The following is a 14,181-nucleotide window of genomic DNA, read 5'->3' as shown; positions in this document are numbered from 1 at the left end:
AGTTGTTCAGTCATGTGTGACTCTGCGACCCCATGGACTGCAACACGCCAGGCTTCCCTGTCCATCACCAACTCCCGGAGTTTATTCAAACTTATGTCCACTGAGTCGGTGGTGCCATCCAACCATCTCATCCTCTGTTGTCCCCTTCTCCTGCCTTCAATCTTTCTCATATCAGGGTCTTTTCCAATGAGTCAGTTCTTTGCAGGAGGTATCCAAAGTATTGGAGTTTCAGCTTGAGCATCAGTCCTTCCAGTGAATATTCAGGACTGATTTCCTTTAGGATGGACTGGTTGGATCTCCTTGCAGTCCAGGGGTCTCTCAAGAGTCTTCTCCAACACCACAGTTCAGAAGCATCAATTCTTCAGCAGCCAGCTTTCTTTATAGTCCAACTCTCATATCCATCGATTCAGTTAAGAACCAAAAAGAACTGTTAACAGTTTTCTGAGCTCATTCTCCTACAAGGGAAATTTGTCCTTGACATCCTTTTTGTCTTTAGCATTTTTTATAACATAGCAGTTTAATTATTTCTGAATGGCTGTTTTAAAACAGTGACATAAAGCATGCTTCTAGATACTGAAGTAATTTTAGACACATTGTGAGAAGATGATGCATCTCAGAGTACAAGATAGGTCAATTTGAAGACTTTTAAACTACCTCATATTTCCTGACCATTTTGTAGCAGTCAAAGTCCTCCTTTCCCACCTCTCAAGCAAGCACTTACATAGTGTATGAAAGGACAGGCACTTTTCTAAGGCCTTTAAAATCCCCATAACAGTCCTACGAAATAGGACTTGTGATTCTTTACACATTTTATAGATGAGGAAACTGAGGCATAGAAGGCAAGTACCCTGCTCACGTCACCAGCCCTTTTGTTTGCTGGTACCAGAATGTGAGCCCAGGTGGTTTGGCTTCAGACTTAGATATTTACCCCTGTGCCTGTCGCTGCTGTGGTTGATAATAATGCAAGCAGTTAGGGCCTGGACTCTAGGGGACTGGAACCTGTACCAGGAATGTGGCATATTGAGCATTCTTGGCCCCAGTATGCTGAGAAAAATGACCGTTTGTTTGATTGTTTCTTCCTTTGTTTCATTCAAGTGAACTTTGAGCACCTCATACTAGGTGCACACAGAGGGAAGAAAGATGAGTAGAATGGCGTCCCTGGCTTACAGTGCGGAAGAGATCCTTTTAGTTGTCCTGTTTTAAGAATGATCGAATCCTCCTGCAGCCTGTATTGTCATTGCATATCTGTCATTTTGAGCTAATTTCTGCTGCATTACCAAATTCCTAGTAAATGAATTCAAGCTAAATTAATGAACCTTTTAATTACAGTATCTGTCAAAAAAAAGTTTGTGGGGAACAAAATTAAGCACACCAAAAAAATTAAAATTTAACATTTGAGTCATGTCTGTGTATCCCTTTAAATAGATGAAAGAAAATAAAAACTGTCCATATTCATTTGCTAGAATGATTATTACAGATAGCATTCTTGTCTCCATCCATTTAGATAGGGGTGGGTGTGTATTGAATAAAGATGTGTTCAAACTGTTACATATTAACTTGCTCTTAGCATGACCTACAGAACTTCTGCCTGAGATTTATCAACTTTCTTAGCAGGTTCCTTTATGGATTCTGTACTAACATGCTTAAATTATATTTGAGGGATTGTTCAATATTCAGAATTTATTGAACCCCTAATATGTGCTATTATCTCAATGTCTTTTTTACATTCAGTAATACTAATATGTAAGGCCTCCTCAGTTTAGCTACTATGGTTTGTTTGGAAAAATGTTGCCCATCTCTGAAGAAAGATTGCAAAGCATGGCAGGTCCTAAAAATGGAGCCATTGCCATTTGACTGTTACATACCAGTGCAGACAGCTGCTTGTCCCCTCTGCTTCTTAGAGCTCATTTGCTCATCATTCAGCGAACGTTTGCGTGTTCCCATGTGCCAAGGATTACGCTCGGCACCACTATTAGTTGTTCCGGAACTTAATGCTTCTTTGGCACTATTCACAAATGCCTGCTTAACTGGTAGTAAGATCTTATCCTTAAACCATCCATGTCCTTAACCTTTTGGAAAACAACCAGATTGAGAAATAAAGAAGAATGTTTGAACGTTCGGGAAAGTATCTTCAAATCTCATACAGTGCTCCACCAGTGAGAGTCTGTTGGCTTAGTAAAATTATTGATTTATTGAACTGGTAACATCCTTATGCCAGGAACTCTAAGGGCCTCAGTGCTTGCAGCATAACAACAGAAACCTCTTAATTAGCTAAGGTGCTGTGGGAACAGCTGACCTTCGTTGGTTGTATTGTGGAGTCCTCAGATTGCCCCACAGGAGGAAAGGAGACAGACCATTCAGAACTACTCTGGACATGAAGGGGAGGGGACCAGAGACTGTTGTTTTTTTTCTCTTAGCTCATACTGCAGGCTGGGCCCAAAGATTGACTTTTCTTGAGGTGTTGTATTGTTTTTGTTTGCTTTTTGTGAAGGCAGTAGGTCAAGAACTAACATTAATTAGCAGCTTTCCTATTAAGATGAGAAGGTTATAGATTGCTCTTAAAATTAAGCTACCCCAAATCTCCAGTATAGGAGAATTCCAGATCATTTATGTGAATACTCTATCTTCAAGGAAGTAGAATATAACTTTCCACCTTTTAAGAGTAGGCTACCTGTAGTGACTTCCTTCCAAAGAGTGTAGTAGTAGTCTGTAGTAGAGAAAGGGAGAAAAAGAGCAACTCTACAGTGGAGGAAGTGGACAGATGCTCCCTCAACCAGATGGCTATGGTTAACATTGAGAGGTAAGTCATGCTGATAGTGTGCACCCTTGATGTGATGGAATGGCACTGTCTTTGAGACTTCCTCCTCAAAACTCATAATCCCAGTTGTAATCATCAGAAAACATCAGACAAATTACAAGCAAGGAACATTCTATCAAATAACTGATGAGTACTCCTCAACACTGTCAACATCATCAAAAACAAGGAAAGTCTAAGAAACTGTCACAGTGAAGGGGACCCTCAGGAGCCACGACAGCTAAGTGTAATGTGGTAGAGAAAGTACGTTAAATAAGGACATTGGAGTGAAGTATGGTCTTTAGTTAATAACTGTCAGTACTGGTTCCTTAATGGTAACAAATGTATCATCCTAATGTACAGTATTAACAGGAGGGGTGAGGAACTCTCTGTACTGTCTTCACAATTTTCTGTAAGTCTAAAATCTAGAAGTTAATTTAAAAATGGCAAAACCAAAAACTAATCTGACCACTCCTAGCTAGCTGTTGACTTTTGCATTAATTTTGATTTCGGGCTATCTGCAGTATTTCTCCAAAACTTAGAGCATTTAATCAGGAGTTGATTTTGTTGTTACAATTCGGTTATCATAAGGTAAGTTTAGTCTTATATTCTTTTAAAAGCATATTAAAACAAAAAGTATATTTCAGAATAAATTTTATCAAGACCAATCTTAAAAAGATTTAGTTATGTGAAAGGGAGCCTTTTTTATTTGAATGCCGATGACTTTGAATTTGTGAAAATGGTGAAATGGGTAGATTTGTGTGAAAGGGGTATAAGCGCTAGATTTGGAAGGGGGCTGTTACAGATGTTCAGAGGAAAGGTTATGAAAGTCTATATAAAAGATACTATATAGGAAATAATAGTTTAGTTTTAAAAGGGAAAGTCAGCAGAACAAAGGGAATGCAGGAGTGGGAAGGGAGGAGAGGGTCTAGAATGATTCCCATATTTCTGACTGGGGTGGCTGGTTAAATGATAATAAGAATAACCAAAATCAAGAATACAGGAAGAATTCTTAGGAAGGAGAAAAGGGAAATTTGTATTGTGTACTTCATAGGTCTATAAACTTAGAACTGTAATAACACTGTAATATTGAAGAGCTTTAGACTATACTAAAACATTTTATTACATTCCCTCATTTAGTTCTTACAGAACTCTCTTCATATGACTTTATAGGCCCATAGAGATGACTAACACTAACATTAATAAAAATGTCAAATTATTTTTCATATGATGATGTACCGTTAAGAATTTGAGTCAAAAATCTACATAATTTCTAGTATTTTATTTTAATCCACTAAATGGGGAAGTCCTTACAATTACTGAAAATGAACTAAAGCAAGAATCTTCGGCTTTGTATGAGGTCCGTGAATGGAACTTAGATTCCCTCAAAATTATATGTAAAGATTTTTATGTGCATTTTTGGGGGAGGGAATGGTTCCTGGCCTTCCACAGATTTCCAAAGAAGTCTGTCATTCATGGACAGTGATTTTAACTTTAGTAACAACCACTGAAGGCTGTCTTTTAAGTTTTGATTCTCAATATGCCTTGGGTCATTAACCTGTTTGAAAATCTGATAAAAGCTACAAACTTCCAGATATGAGTACAATTTTAGAGATTCGTGGGTTCTTTAGAGCGTGTTCTCAGATGTCTTGGACTTCCTATGTGGGATTCATGGACCACTGCCATTAAACAAACATGTTCTGTATCACGTTAGGTCTTAGTTTCATTATTTAGAGACTTAACAATTTCTTTTACACACGTTCTTATTCTGCATCTTCAGACTGTTTCTCCATACGTTTAAAATAATTTGTTTCAGATTTTTCTCTCCTGTGTGTCCCCTTAGGAAAAACTATCCCAATATGTACCTTACTGTTAACTTCTTGCCCTTTTATACTCTAATGACAGAATTTTAAAAGCTTTTCTGCGTTTACTGCCTTTTTTAGGTATGGGGGAACATTCAATATCTAATACATCTATCAATGTTGTCTGTGCCAAGTCCAGTACTGTTTATAGAAGCCATTCATTATCTCAGGTGTCAGTCTTTAAAAAAAAACAACAACAACAATTAGTGGACAGATATTAAGGGAAATTTTTCCCAAATTTTTTAAAAATAAAAAAAATTATTTTTAGATTTTTCCCGAATTATGAGTTTTCCACACAAGATCTTTGTTAGGAGAAGTTACCGGTGAATGGTAAGAAAGTTGCTTCTTATTTTACTTTCCTTTTTGAGGGTAGGCTAGCCTTTTCTTTACAAAGCATGGTTTCTCAGTAATTAGTTCCCCTGATCTTTCCTGGTTTAATCTTTGGTGCTCTTTAGGATAACTTTCTCTTTTTTTGCTTTGGAGATATTTGGTTATCATATTGTAAATTTTAAATATTCGAGTGCCATTTTGTGTGTTTCGATATCAACTAGATTTAGCACTACTAAATGACATGTATCAGATTTTTAATCCCACAGAATTCATGGTAATCTGCCAGCCACATAAAATTTGTCTTAATTATCACTATTTTTCCCAATTAACTCTTGTTACCTGATTGTTCTTCATTAACTCTTTCATTATATATTATATACTACTCTAATTGAACCTAAGAGATTCCACAGATTCAAACGATATCCTTATTAGGGTATATTTCACCTTTGGGCTTTTTCCCTCTCAGAATATTTCCCTTTGTAGCACTCCCATTCTATTTTGATTCTACTCTCCAAACAGTGATAATTTGTTTACCTCTTAAAATGTCAAAGGGCTGTGCATTTGAGATTTAGAAATTTTGAATTTCTGTTTGTCTCTTAAGGGCATAATTTTCTTTAAAGAGGAATATTTTCATTTGAATTTAAGAGTTTTTTGGAATATTTTTTTATAAAGAAAATAATAAAATATATAACTAAATATCAAATTAGTATAAATTTGCCTTTCAGCGCAATGCGTGTTTTACTGTCTAAATTACCAAGACCGTGGATTGTGGATGAGAAGAAAGATGATGGTTATACTGCCTTACATCTGGCTGCCCTTAATAATCATGTAGAAGTGGCCGAACTGTTGGTGCATCAGGTAGGAAAAGCATTTCAGTAATTTTTAACAATTTTGGGTCATTGCTAATCATTGATTTATTATTACTTTATCAACTACTTACGGATGAGACAGTTGGATGGCATCACCAACTCGATGGACATGAATTTGAGCAAGCTCCAGGAGTTGGTGATGGACAGGGAAGCCTGGTGTGCTGTAGCCCATGGGGTTGCAAAGAGTCAGACATGACTGAGCAACTGAACTGAACTACTTACTAGTAGATTACAGTAAAATCCCATGGTGATGCAAATTCAGCTGTAGTATGAACTTAGTCTTTAGTGGTGCTTCAGTGGAGGGAAGTAGTAGTGGGGGTGTGGGTAGGGTGGGTGTGGATCCTTAACACCTCCAGTATTCTCTCTGCACAGCCTTCCTGAGTTGGTCCAACAAAATAGGCATCAGCTTAAAGGGATTTTCCAGATTCACTGCCACTGTTGTGGAAGTGTCACTCAGCTATGTCATCACGAAGCAGTATGTTGATGTCTAAATCAGTGTGGCAAGTTGCTACCAGCTGACACCAGGCTGCAGTTAGGACCTAGGGACTCAGTTCTCAACAACTGCTGGACCCCTTGAATCTGTGTGGATAGCAGGGTGGCTCACATTAGTTATTTCATTTATCTTAGGAATAAAATACCTCTACATTTTTATGAGCTTAGATTTTGAGGGGAACCTATTGATTACAATTTTATGATGTTTTGGTATATTCAGCAAAATTTTTAAATGCTTCAGACAAGCATATGCCATAGGGAAGCAGTAAAGTTTCCAAAGAATTATCTGTGACTCCTGACTTCAAGGAACTTACAGTCTAGTGAAGAAGATGAAATGGCAGGGAAACTTAGTAGATAGTACATTATGTGTAATTGGGTCTTATATCATAAGATGGACAGTCTATACAAAGACATTTAAAGAAAGAAACAGTTCAAAAGCTAAACTGCCTTTCCCCTGCCATTATAAGCCTTTATTATTAAAGTTAATTCTCTTAGAAGTGTTGTTAACTATGATAAGTTCCTTTTCATCCAAAATCCAAACTACTGACCTAAGCCAGTACCACACTGTCTTGGTTGTGCTTAGTCGCTCAGTTGTGTCCGACTCTTTGCAACCCCATGGACTGCAGCCCACCCGTCTCCTCTTGTCCATGGAAATTCTCCAGGCAAGAATACTGGAGTAGTTACCATGCCCTCCTCCAGGGGATCTTCCCAACCCAGGGATTGAACCCAGGTCTCCTCTATTGCAGGCAGATTCTTTACCAGCTGAGCCACCAAGGAACCCAAAGAATACTGGAATGGGTAACCTATCCCTTCTCCAGGGGATCTTCCCGACCCAGGAATCTAACTGGGATCTCCTGCATTGCAGGCTGATTCTTTATCAGCTGAGCTGCTAGGGAAGCCCACTGTCTTGGTTACTGTTACTGTTGCTTGGTTACAGTAATCAGTAACTGAACTGAAGTAATAACTATAGTAACTATAGTAATCAGTAACTGAAATCAGTTACTCAGTTGGAGTAAGTCCTATAAATTTGTTGTTTTTTCTCAGACCTACTTTAACATTCTAGGTCTTCTGAATTTCCAAATACAATATGAAGACTCACTGATACATTTTCAGGAAGTACTTACTTAAAATGAGCTGATTATGTCTGTGGCTCTGTAATGGAGATTAAAAGGGAGCCGTGTTTGACTCTGTATTGTCCTTTGTCCTGTAACTGTCCTTAGGTGGAATCACCACAGTAAAAATAGTTTTAAATTTGCCGTTCTATTTCAGAAAGTTGGCTGTCCCACCACTTCTTCCTGCTATTCACATCTGTTACCATATATTACAAGGTCTAGCCCTTGGAGGGGGCGTGCTCAGCAGCATCCAGTGTTATGGCTTCCTCATAGAGAGCTAGATTATGTGCTTCCCTCTTGTCACATTTAACTGTAAGCCTTGTTCTTCTTTCAGGGAAACGCAAACCTGGACATCCAGAACGTGAACCAGCAGACGGCCCTCCACCTTGCCGTGGAGCGGCAGCACACCCAGATTGTGAGGGTAACGTGTCTACTAAAGTGAATCTTACCCCTTTAAATTATATGTTGTTAGGCTTCTCCGAAGGCGTAGTTAGAGGTAAAATTATGATTTTAGGCTGGTATTTTAATCAGTTGGATAAAGAGTTTTAATTTCTAATAGGAAAAATCTTAACTCTTATATTCAAAGTTTTTATAATTTTGTTGTCAGGATTTGTAAATTCCTGGAATATTAAATCAGAGAATTTCAAAGTAACATATACATTTTTTTAAAAGTATACTTCCTTTTAATTTTTATAATTGAGAGTGAACTGTAATTAAAGCCTTTGGCTAGACATTTGCCAAACATTTCAAAGAAGCTGGCATATGTAATTTTATATTACTAATCTGGTGATTCCAGATCAAATACTTGAAATGATCTGTTTAAACTTTTTTGTAGAGCAGTGGTTCTTAAAGTTTGGAGGCTGAGCAGCAGCAATAGCATCACCTAGGGCTTTGGCAGAAAAGTAAATTCTTGGGCCCCATCTCAGACCAACCAGAGCAGAACCTCTAAGGGTGGGAACTAGCAATCTCGGGTTTTACAGGCCCCCACGTAATTCTGATGCCGATTTAAATTTGAGAGACCGATCTACAGAGACGTTTTATATAATCTTTTTGAAGCACAATGAACAAAAAAAGAGCAAAATAGTAATTTGCCAAAACAGGTAGGACTGTATGCTTGAGATTGATTTCTTTGTATGGTGTTTTTCTAAAACTCTGATAACATTTGCGGAAAGGTTAGGGAACTTGTTAAAGCAAAGTTTTATATTTACTGCTTAAAATATCTGTTAAGGTATATCAATTATGCATTATATGTAAGAGATTGTAACTTAGCAAACATTTCACATTTATAAAAAATTCTCTTGCCAGAAATTCTTCATTTCTCTGATGTTTGGACTTATAACCCTTATAACCACACATTTGGAAAAAAGTGACCACAGGGGATGGAAAAAAATAAATGCATATTTATTTAAATAATAGAAGAATTTTGAGTATTGTGATTTGGTCCTATTGGAAATACTTAAAATATACCAACTCACATATCTGAAATTAAAAGAGGAAAAAAATGTCCTGAATTTCCTCCAGTTATTTTGATCTTAGAGTAGAATAATTAACCTGCATATTGGTTCTTGTTTTTTTCTGCTGTCCCTAGTTCAGTATGTTTGAATAATCAAGCTCATCATTATTTGTAAGCAGTCACAGGGATCAGAGTGGTGGTAAGCAAACACATAAGTTAACTTTCATGGCAGCCCCGTCAGATAGGGCTCTCACTTTAATTTTATTACTTTAATTTTACTTTTTTTAGCTTTATTAAGTTATAATAGACAGATGGAAATTGTATACATTTAAAGTGTACAATTTCGTATTTTGATCCAGGTGTACATTGTGAAATAATCACTATAATTAAGCTAATTAACATAGCCACCATCACACACAGTTTGTGTATCTGTTTGGTGAGAACAGTTAAAGTCTGCCTTCTCAGCAAATTGTAAGAACATGATACAACACCATGCAAAGGGGGGCTCTCCAGAACAAATTCATCTTATGTAACTGAAACTTTGTTACTTTAGATGTATTATAATTTCTTGTGGGTGGAATACTTAGGAAAAAGAGACATTTTTCTCTTCTAGCTTTTGGTCCGTGCAGGTGCCAAGTTAGATATTCAGGATAAGGATGGGGACACTCCTCTGCACGAAGCCCTGCGGCATCACACTCTGTCTCAGCTGCGTCAGCTTCAAGATATGCAGGATGTGGGGAAGGTTGATGCTGCCTGGGAGCCATCCAAAAACACGGTGAGCAAAGATAATCGTCACTTCTGTGCCAGGAGGAGCATATTTTAATGCAAGGTCTTATATTTATGGCTCATAGAACCTGCATCTGATCAGATATTTCATCAAAAGTACAAATGTAGGAATTTAGTTTATGAGCTAAACACTAGTCAGTACTGACTGTATTGTTTGCATTCTTACCAAAAGTTGTTTGGTTCTCCTTATGCAACTTAAGCCATTCAAGCAGGAGTGCTGTGGTGTCTTGTTGTGGTTTGGGGTTGCATTTCCTCATGACTACTGGTATTGAACATCTTTTCATTTGCAGGTTTACCACCCATATATATTTGACAAAGCTGTCACTTAAGACCTTAATTTATTATGTTGTTGAACTGTTTTCTTACTACCAGTCTGAATCAAGTTCCGTATCAGATATGCGATATGCACATACATTCTCCCAGTCTGTGGCTTGTCTTTTCATTCTTTTAACGGTATTGTTTGAAGCAATAGTTTTTTTTTTTTTTTGTCTTCAGACTTTAAACTTTTTATTTTGAATCGGCGTTATAGCCAGTCAACAGTGTTGTGGTGGTTTTAGGTGAACAGCAAAGGCGCTCAGCCACACCTAGACATGTATCCATTCTCCCCTAAGCCCCTCCCCCTCCAGTCTGGTGCATGACATTGAGCAGAATTCATGTGCTATACAGTAGGTCCTTGTTGGTTATCCATTTTGAACATAGCTGTGTGTACATGACCTTCCCAAACTCCCTAAGTATTCCTTCCCCCCAGCAACCAGAAAATTTTCTAAGTCTATGAGTCGAAAAATAGTAATTTTAATGAAGTCTGATTTAGCAATTTTTTTCTTTTATTGTTTGTGTCCTGAGAAATCTTTGCTAAATCTAAGGTCACTACGGTTTTTTCCTGTTTTGTACTAGAAGTTTATAAAGTTTGAACTGTTACATTTAGGTCTGTGATTGATTTTGAGTTAATTTTTATATACACAGTATGAAGTATGGGTCATCTTTTTTTGCTTGTGGATATCATCATTCCAGTCCCATTTGTTGAGAAGGCTATCTTTTTCTACTGAATCGCTTGTTGTGCCTTTATCTAAAATCAGTTCTCTTCTGTTAATCTGTGTCTTTAGCTCTGTAATGCCAATGTACTGTCTTGATTACTGTAGCTTTATAATAAATGTTGAGGTCAGTCCAACTTTCTTCCTGTTTTTCAAAGTTGCTTTACAATTCTAGGTCCTTGACCTTTCCGTATGAATTTTAGAATCATTTTTAAGAATGTAAAAGGATTCTGAGACCAAAGTGTTTGCTAATTGCTGCCTGTCTTTCTGTATGATCATGGGTAAATACTCTAACTCCTATGTGCCTTGTTTTTCTCATTTTAAAATGAGGGGAAGGGAGTAACTACCTCCATAAGGTTGTAAGGATTAAATGAGTTAGTTCATGGAAAGTGCTTAAAATAGTTCTTAGTCCACTGTAGATGCTCCATCAGTGTTAACAGTTATTATGACTATTTTCACACAGGATGTGAGTCAGTAGCTCGGATGACAGTAGAACCTGATTTCTCTCATTCTCCACTTTGTGTCTTAATTCCTAGTTCTTGGTTCTTTTCTCAGTTATCTCTCCCCTTATTGTTTCAAGTTGGTTGCTAACAGCTCCAGGGCCAAGTTGTTAGAAAAGGTAGTACTGTTTCCTCAATATCTAAATCAGAAGTTCCATTCTTGAGTCTTACGGGCTTTAATTAACTTGATTTACATTATGTGTCACCCCTGAACTAAGCACAGATGAAGTGGGTATCTGACTGATTTGGACCATCTTTGGTTCACTTCTGAACCCGGAGGATGGGTCAGTCCTCATACTGTACACCTGAGGACACGGGGTGAGTGAGGGGGGAATGATACTAGGACTGCGCCCCGTAGGTGTCCTCACGTCTCTGTAGTGTGTATGCTCCTTCCAGACATTTTCTTATTCACACATACGTATTCATACATACATGCATACATATATACGCAAGCACACACACACACGTATGTATGTATGTATATTTGGTGATAAGAAATGATAACAGATTCCTAAAGGAAAATAATGACTCTTTTCATATGATTTCAGTTAATAATGGGACTTGGTACCCAGGGGGCTGAGAAGAAGAGTGCGGCATCTATTGCCTGTTTCTTGGCTGCTAACGGTGCTGACCTTAGCATCCGAAATAAGAAGGGTCAGTCGCCACTTGATCTCTGTCCTGATCCAAGTCTCTGCAAAGCCTTGGCAAAGTGTCATAAAGAAAAAGTCAGGTTTGTATTATTTATTTTTATAAAACCTAATATTCTGTACATAAAATATTCTGTACATAAAGTGTCATGTCGTTTCACAATTAAGGACTTGGTTCTTGTCATTAAACATTTTAGTAGTTGTCCCTTGAACTTTGTACTTTCTTTCTTTTCGTAAATTTATGTATAGTGATGAAATGACACCTCTTTGGAATCCATACATAGAGCTGTGTTACAGGGAAATTAATATAATGAAGTATTTTCTTATTGAAGTATAGTTGATTTACAGTGTTATTTTCTGATGTACAGCAAAGTGATTCATGTATACATATATATACATATTCTTCCATTATGGTTTATTACAAGATACTGAGTATAGTTACTTGTGCTATATAGTAGGACCTTGTTTGTTTTATATTGAATATGTAGTAGTTTGTATCTGCTAATCCCAAACTCCTCTAATTTATCCTTTCCCTACTCCTTTCCCCTTTGGTAACTGTAAGTTTGTTTTCTATGTCTGTTTCTATGTCTGTTTTGTAAGTCAGTTCAGATTGTATCATATTTTAGAGTCCACATAAGCGATAGATGATATTTGTCTTTCTCTGATTGACTTTGCTTACTGTGATAATCTCTAGGTTCATTCATGTTGCTGCAAATGACATTCTTTTTTTTATGGCTAAGTAGTTGTATATAGAGGTATATACATATCTTTAAGTATATTCTTAAGGAATGTAAAATTCTATTAGAGAAAGACAATGTATCTAAAAATATATGGATAAAGGCACCATAATTACTGCAATAATAACTTAAACGCTGGGGTGCAGGGGAAATCACTTTGTGAACGTGTGAGCGTGCGTTTCCGTGAGTCTCTGAAGGTTGTAGTAGAAGCAGTGTGTCCCTTTTCTGTTGCTGTGGTTGGTTGTGCATATGTATTTCTGTGTCGTGGATATATATTTATGGGTGTGCTCTGGCTTTCTGTAATAGAATCTTTATGCTCCTTAAGGATAAATTTAAAGAAATGTCAAAACAGCAGCTGCAGTGACCTATTTTTCACAGTTCCCTGTCTGTCGTGGACTCTGATGATGCTTCTTCTGTCTGTACTTAGGGCAACTAACATGGGCTCTAGTTAGGATTTTTGTTTTATTCCTATGTCCTGTGTCTTCCTCAGCTGGTTCTGTATAGATAAAAAAAGATTCTGAGTGAAACTGTTCATGTTAGTTTTTTTTTAAGCTAGTGTATTTGACTTCTGTGTTAGAAGATTCACCCTTTTTTATTGGGTGAGGATTTGTTCATTGAAATTTGAATTGTGCTATATGTACTGAAAAAATGCAGAGAGGTAGAAGAATATAATATATACAGTGTTTCATATACAGATGATAAGGCTTAGTTTTTAAACATAACTCAAGTTTTTATGCAAATGAATGATGCTCTAGATGTTTTAAAACATTTTAATTAATGAATTTCTGACAGATATTCTGATAGGTTTGATTAGAATTATTTTCTTTTATTAGTGGTCAGGTGGGCTCCCGAAGTCCTTCTATGATCAGTAATGACTCTGAAACCTTAGAAGAGTGTATGGTGTGCTCCGATATGAAGAGAGACACTCTATTTGGCCCGTGTGGGCATATTGCTACCTGTTCTCTGTGTTCGCCACGAGTCAAGAAATGCCTCCTCTGTAAAGAGCAAGTTCAGTCCAGGACCAAGGTAGTATGTTTTTCATACAGTGTTTTATTATTGTTTGATCTCTGAGACTACAGTTAATGATAAATAAGATTATATGATGCCGTGTGTCTGTTTTAATTTTGTTCTTCCTAAGCAAGATCTAAACATGGGAATGTATTATTTATACATTTATCAAGACACCAGTTGAAACATGTAAACTACACTATTAGTTAAAAATAAAAGTTGTCGACTATTTTACTTTCAGAGTCTCTTATCACCTAAAGATGTGTTTAATTCCATTTTGTGGTTTTAGTTACTTGTATATTACACCTTTTTTGAGCGCATGAAATGTTTTGTATTCCTCTTTGTAGAAGACCAGTTGATTTTTTTTTCAGTAGAATATCACATAGTCTGGATTTATTTGATTGTGTTATCATGGTGTTCTTTGTTTCTATATCCTTTGTATTTCTTTGAACTGGAAGTTAGATCTCACAGCTTGATTAGTTTCAACCTAGACATTTTTGGAAAGAAAACTTTGTAGATGATGCTACTCGTTTGATATTGTGTCCCACTCTTCATTAGGC

General features: G+C 36.9%; 1 protein-coding gene across 2 annotated transcripts in view; it reads left to right on the top strand.

Annotated features, from left to right (window-relative positions):
- The window catches only part of MIB1 (MIB E3 ubiquitin protein ligase 1), a 95,064-nt gene that overhangs the window by 64,832 nt on the left and 16,051 nt on the right, over positions 1-14,181 (top strand). For both annotated transcript variants that reach the window (XM_019986554.2, XM_070778844.1), the window contains exons 13-17: positions 5,712-5,844; positions 7,794-7,880; positions 9,526-9,687; positions 11,778-11,959; positions 13,447-13,639. In XM_019986554.2, coding sequence (XP_019842113.1) covers positions 5,712-5,844; positions 7,794-7,880; positions 9,526-9,687; positions 11,778-11,959; positions 13,447-13,639 — 757 coding nt within the window. The remainder of the gene's footprint in view (positions 1-5,711; positions 5,845-7,793; positions 7,881-9,525; positions 9,688-11,777; positions 11,960-13,446; positions 13,640-14,181) is intronic.

The sequence above is a fragment of the Bos indicus genome, chromosome 24 (genome assembly GCF_029378745.1).
Source record: "Bos indicus isolate NIAB-ARS_2022 breed Sahiwal x Tharparkar chromosome 24, NIAB-ARS_B.indTharparkar_mat_pri_1.0, whole genome shotgun sequence".
NCBI classification, from domain to species: Eukaryota; Metazoa; Chordata; class Mammalia; order Artiodactyla; family Bovidae; genus Bos; species Bos indicus.
The sequence above is the reverse complement of the archived record's forward strand: the minus strand, read 5'-3'. Positions and strand labels throughout refer to the sequence as shown.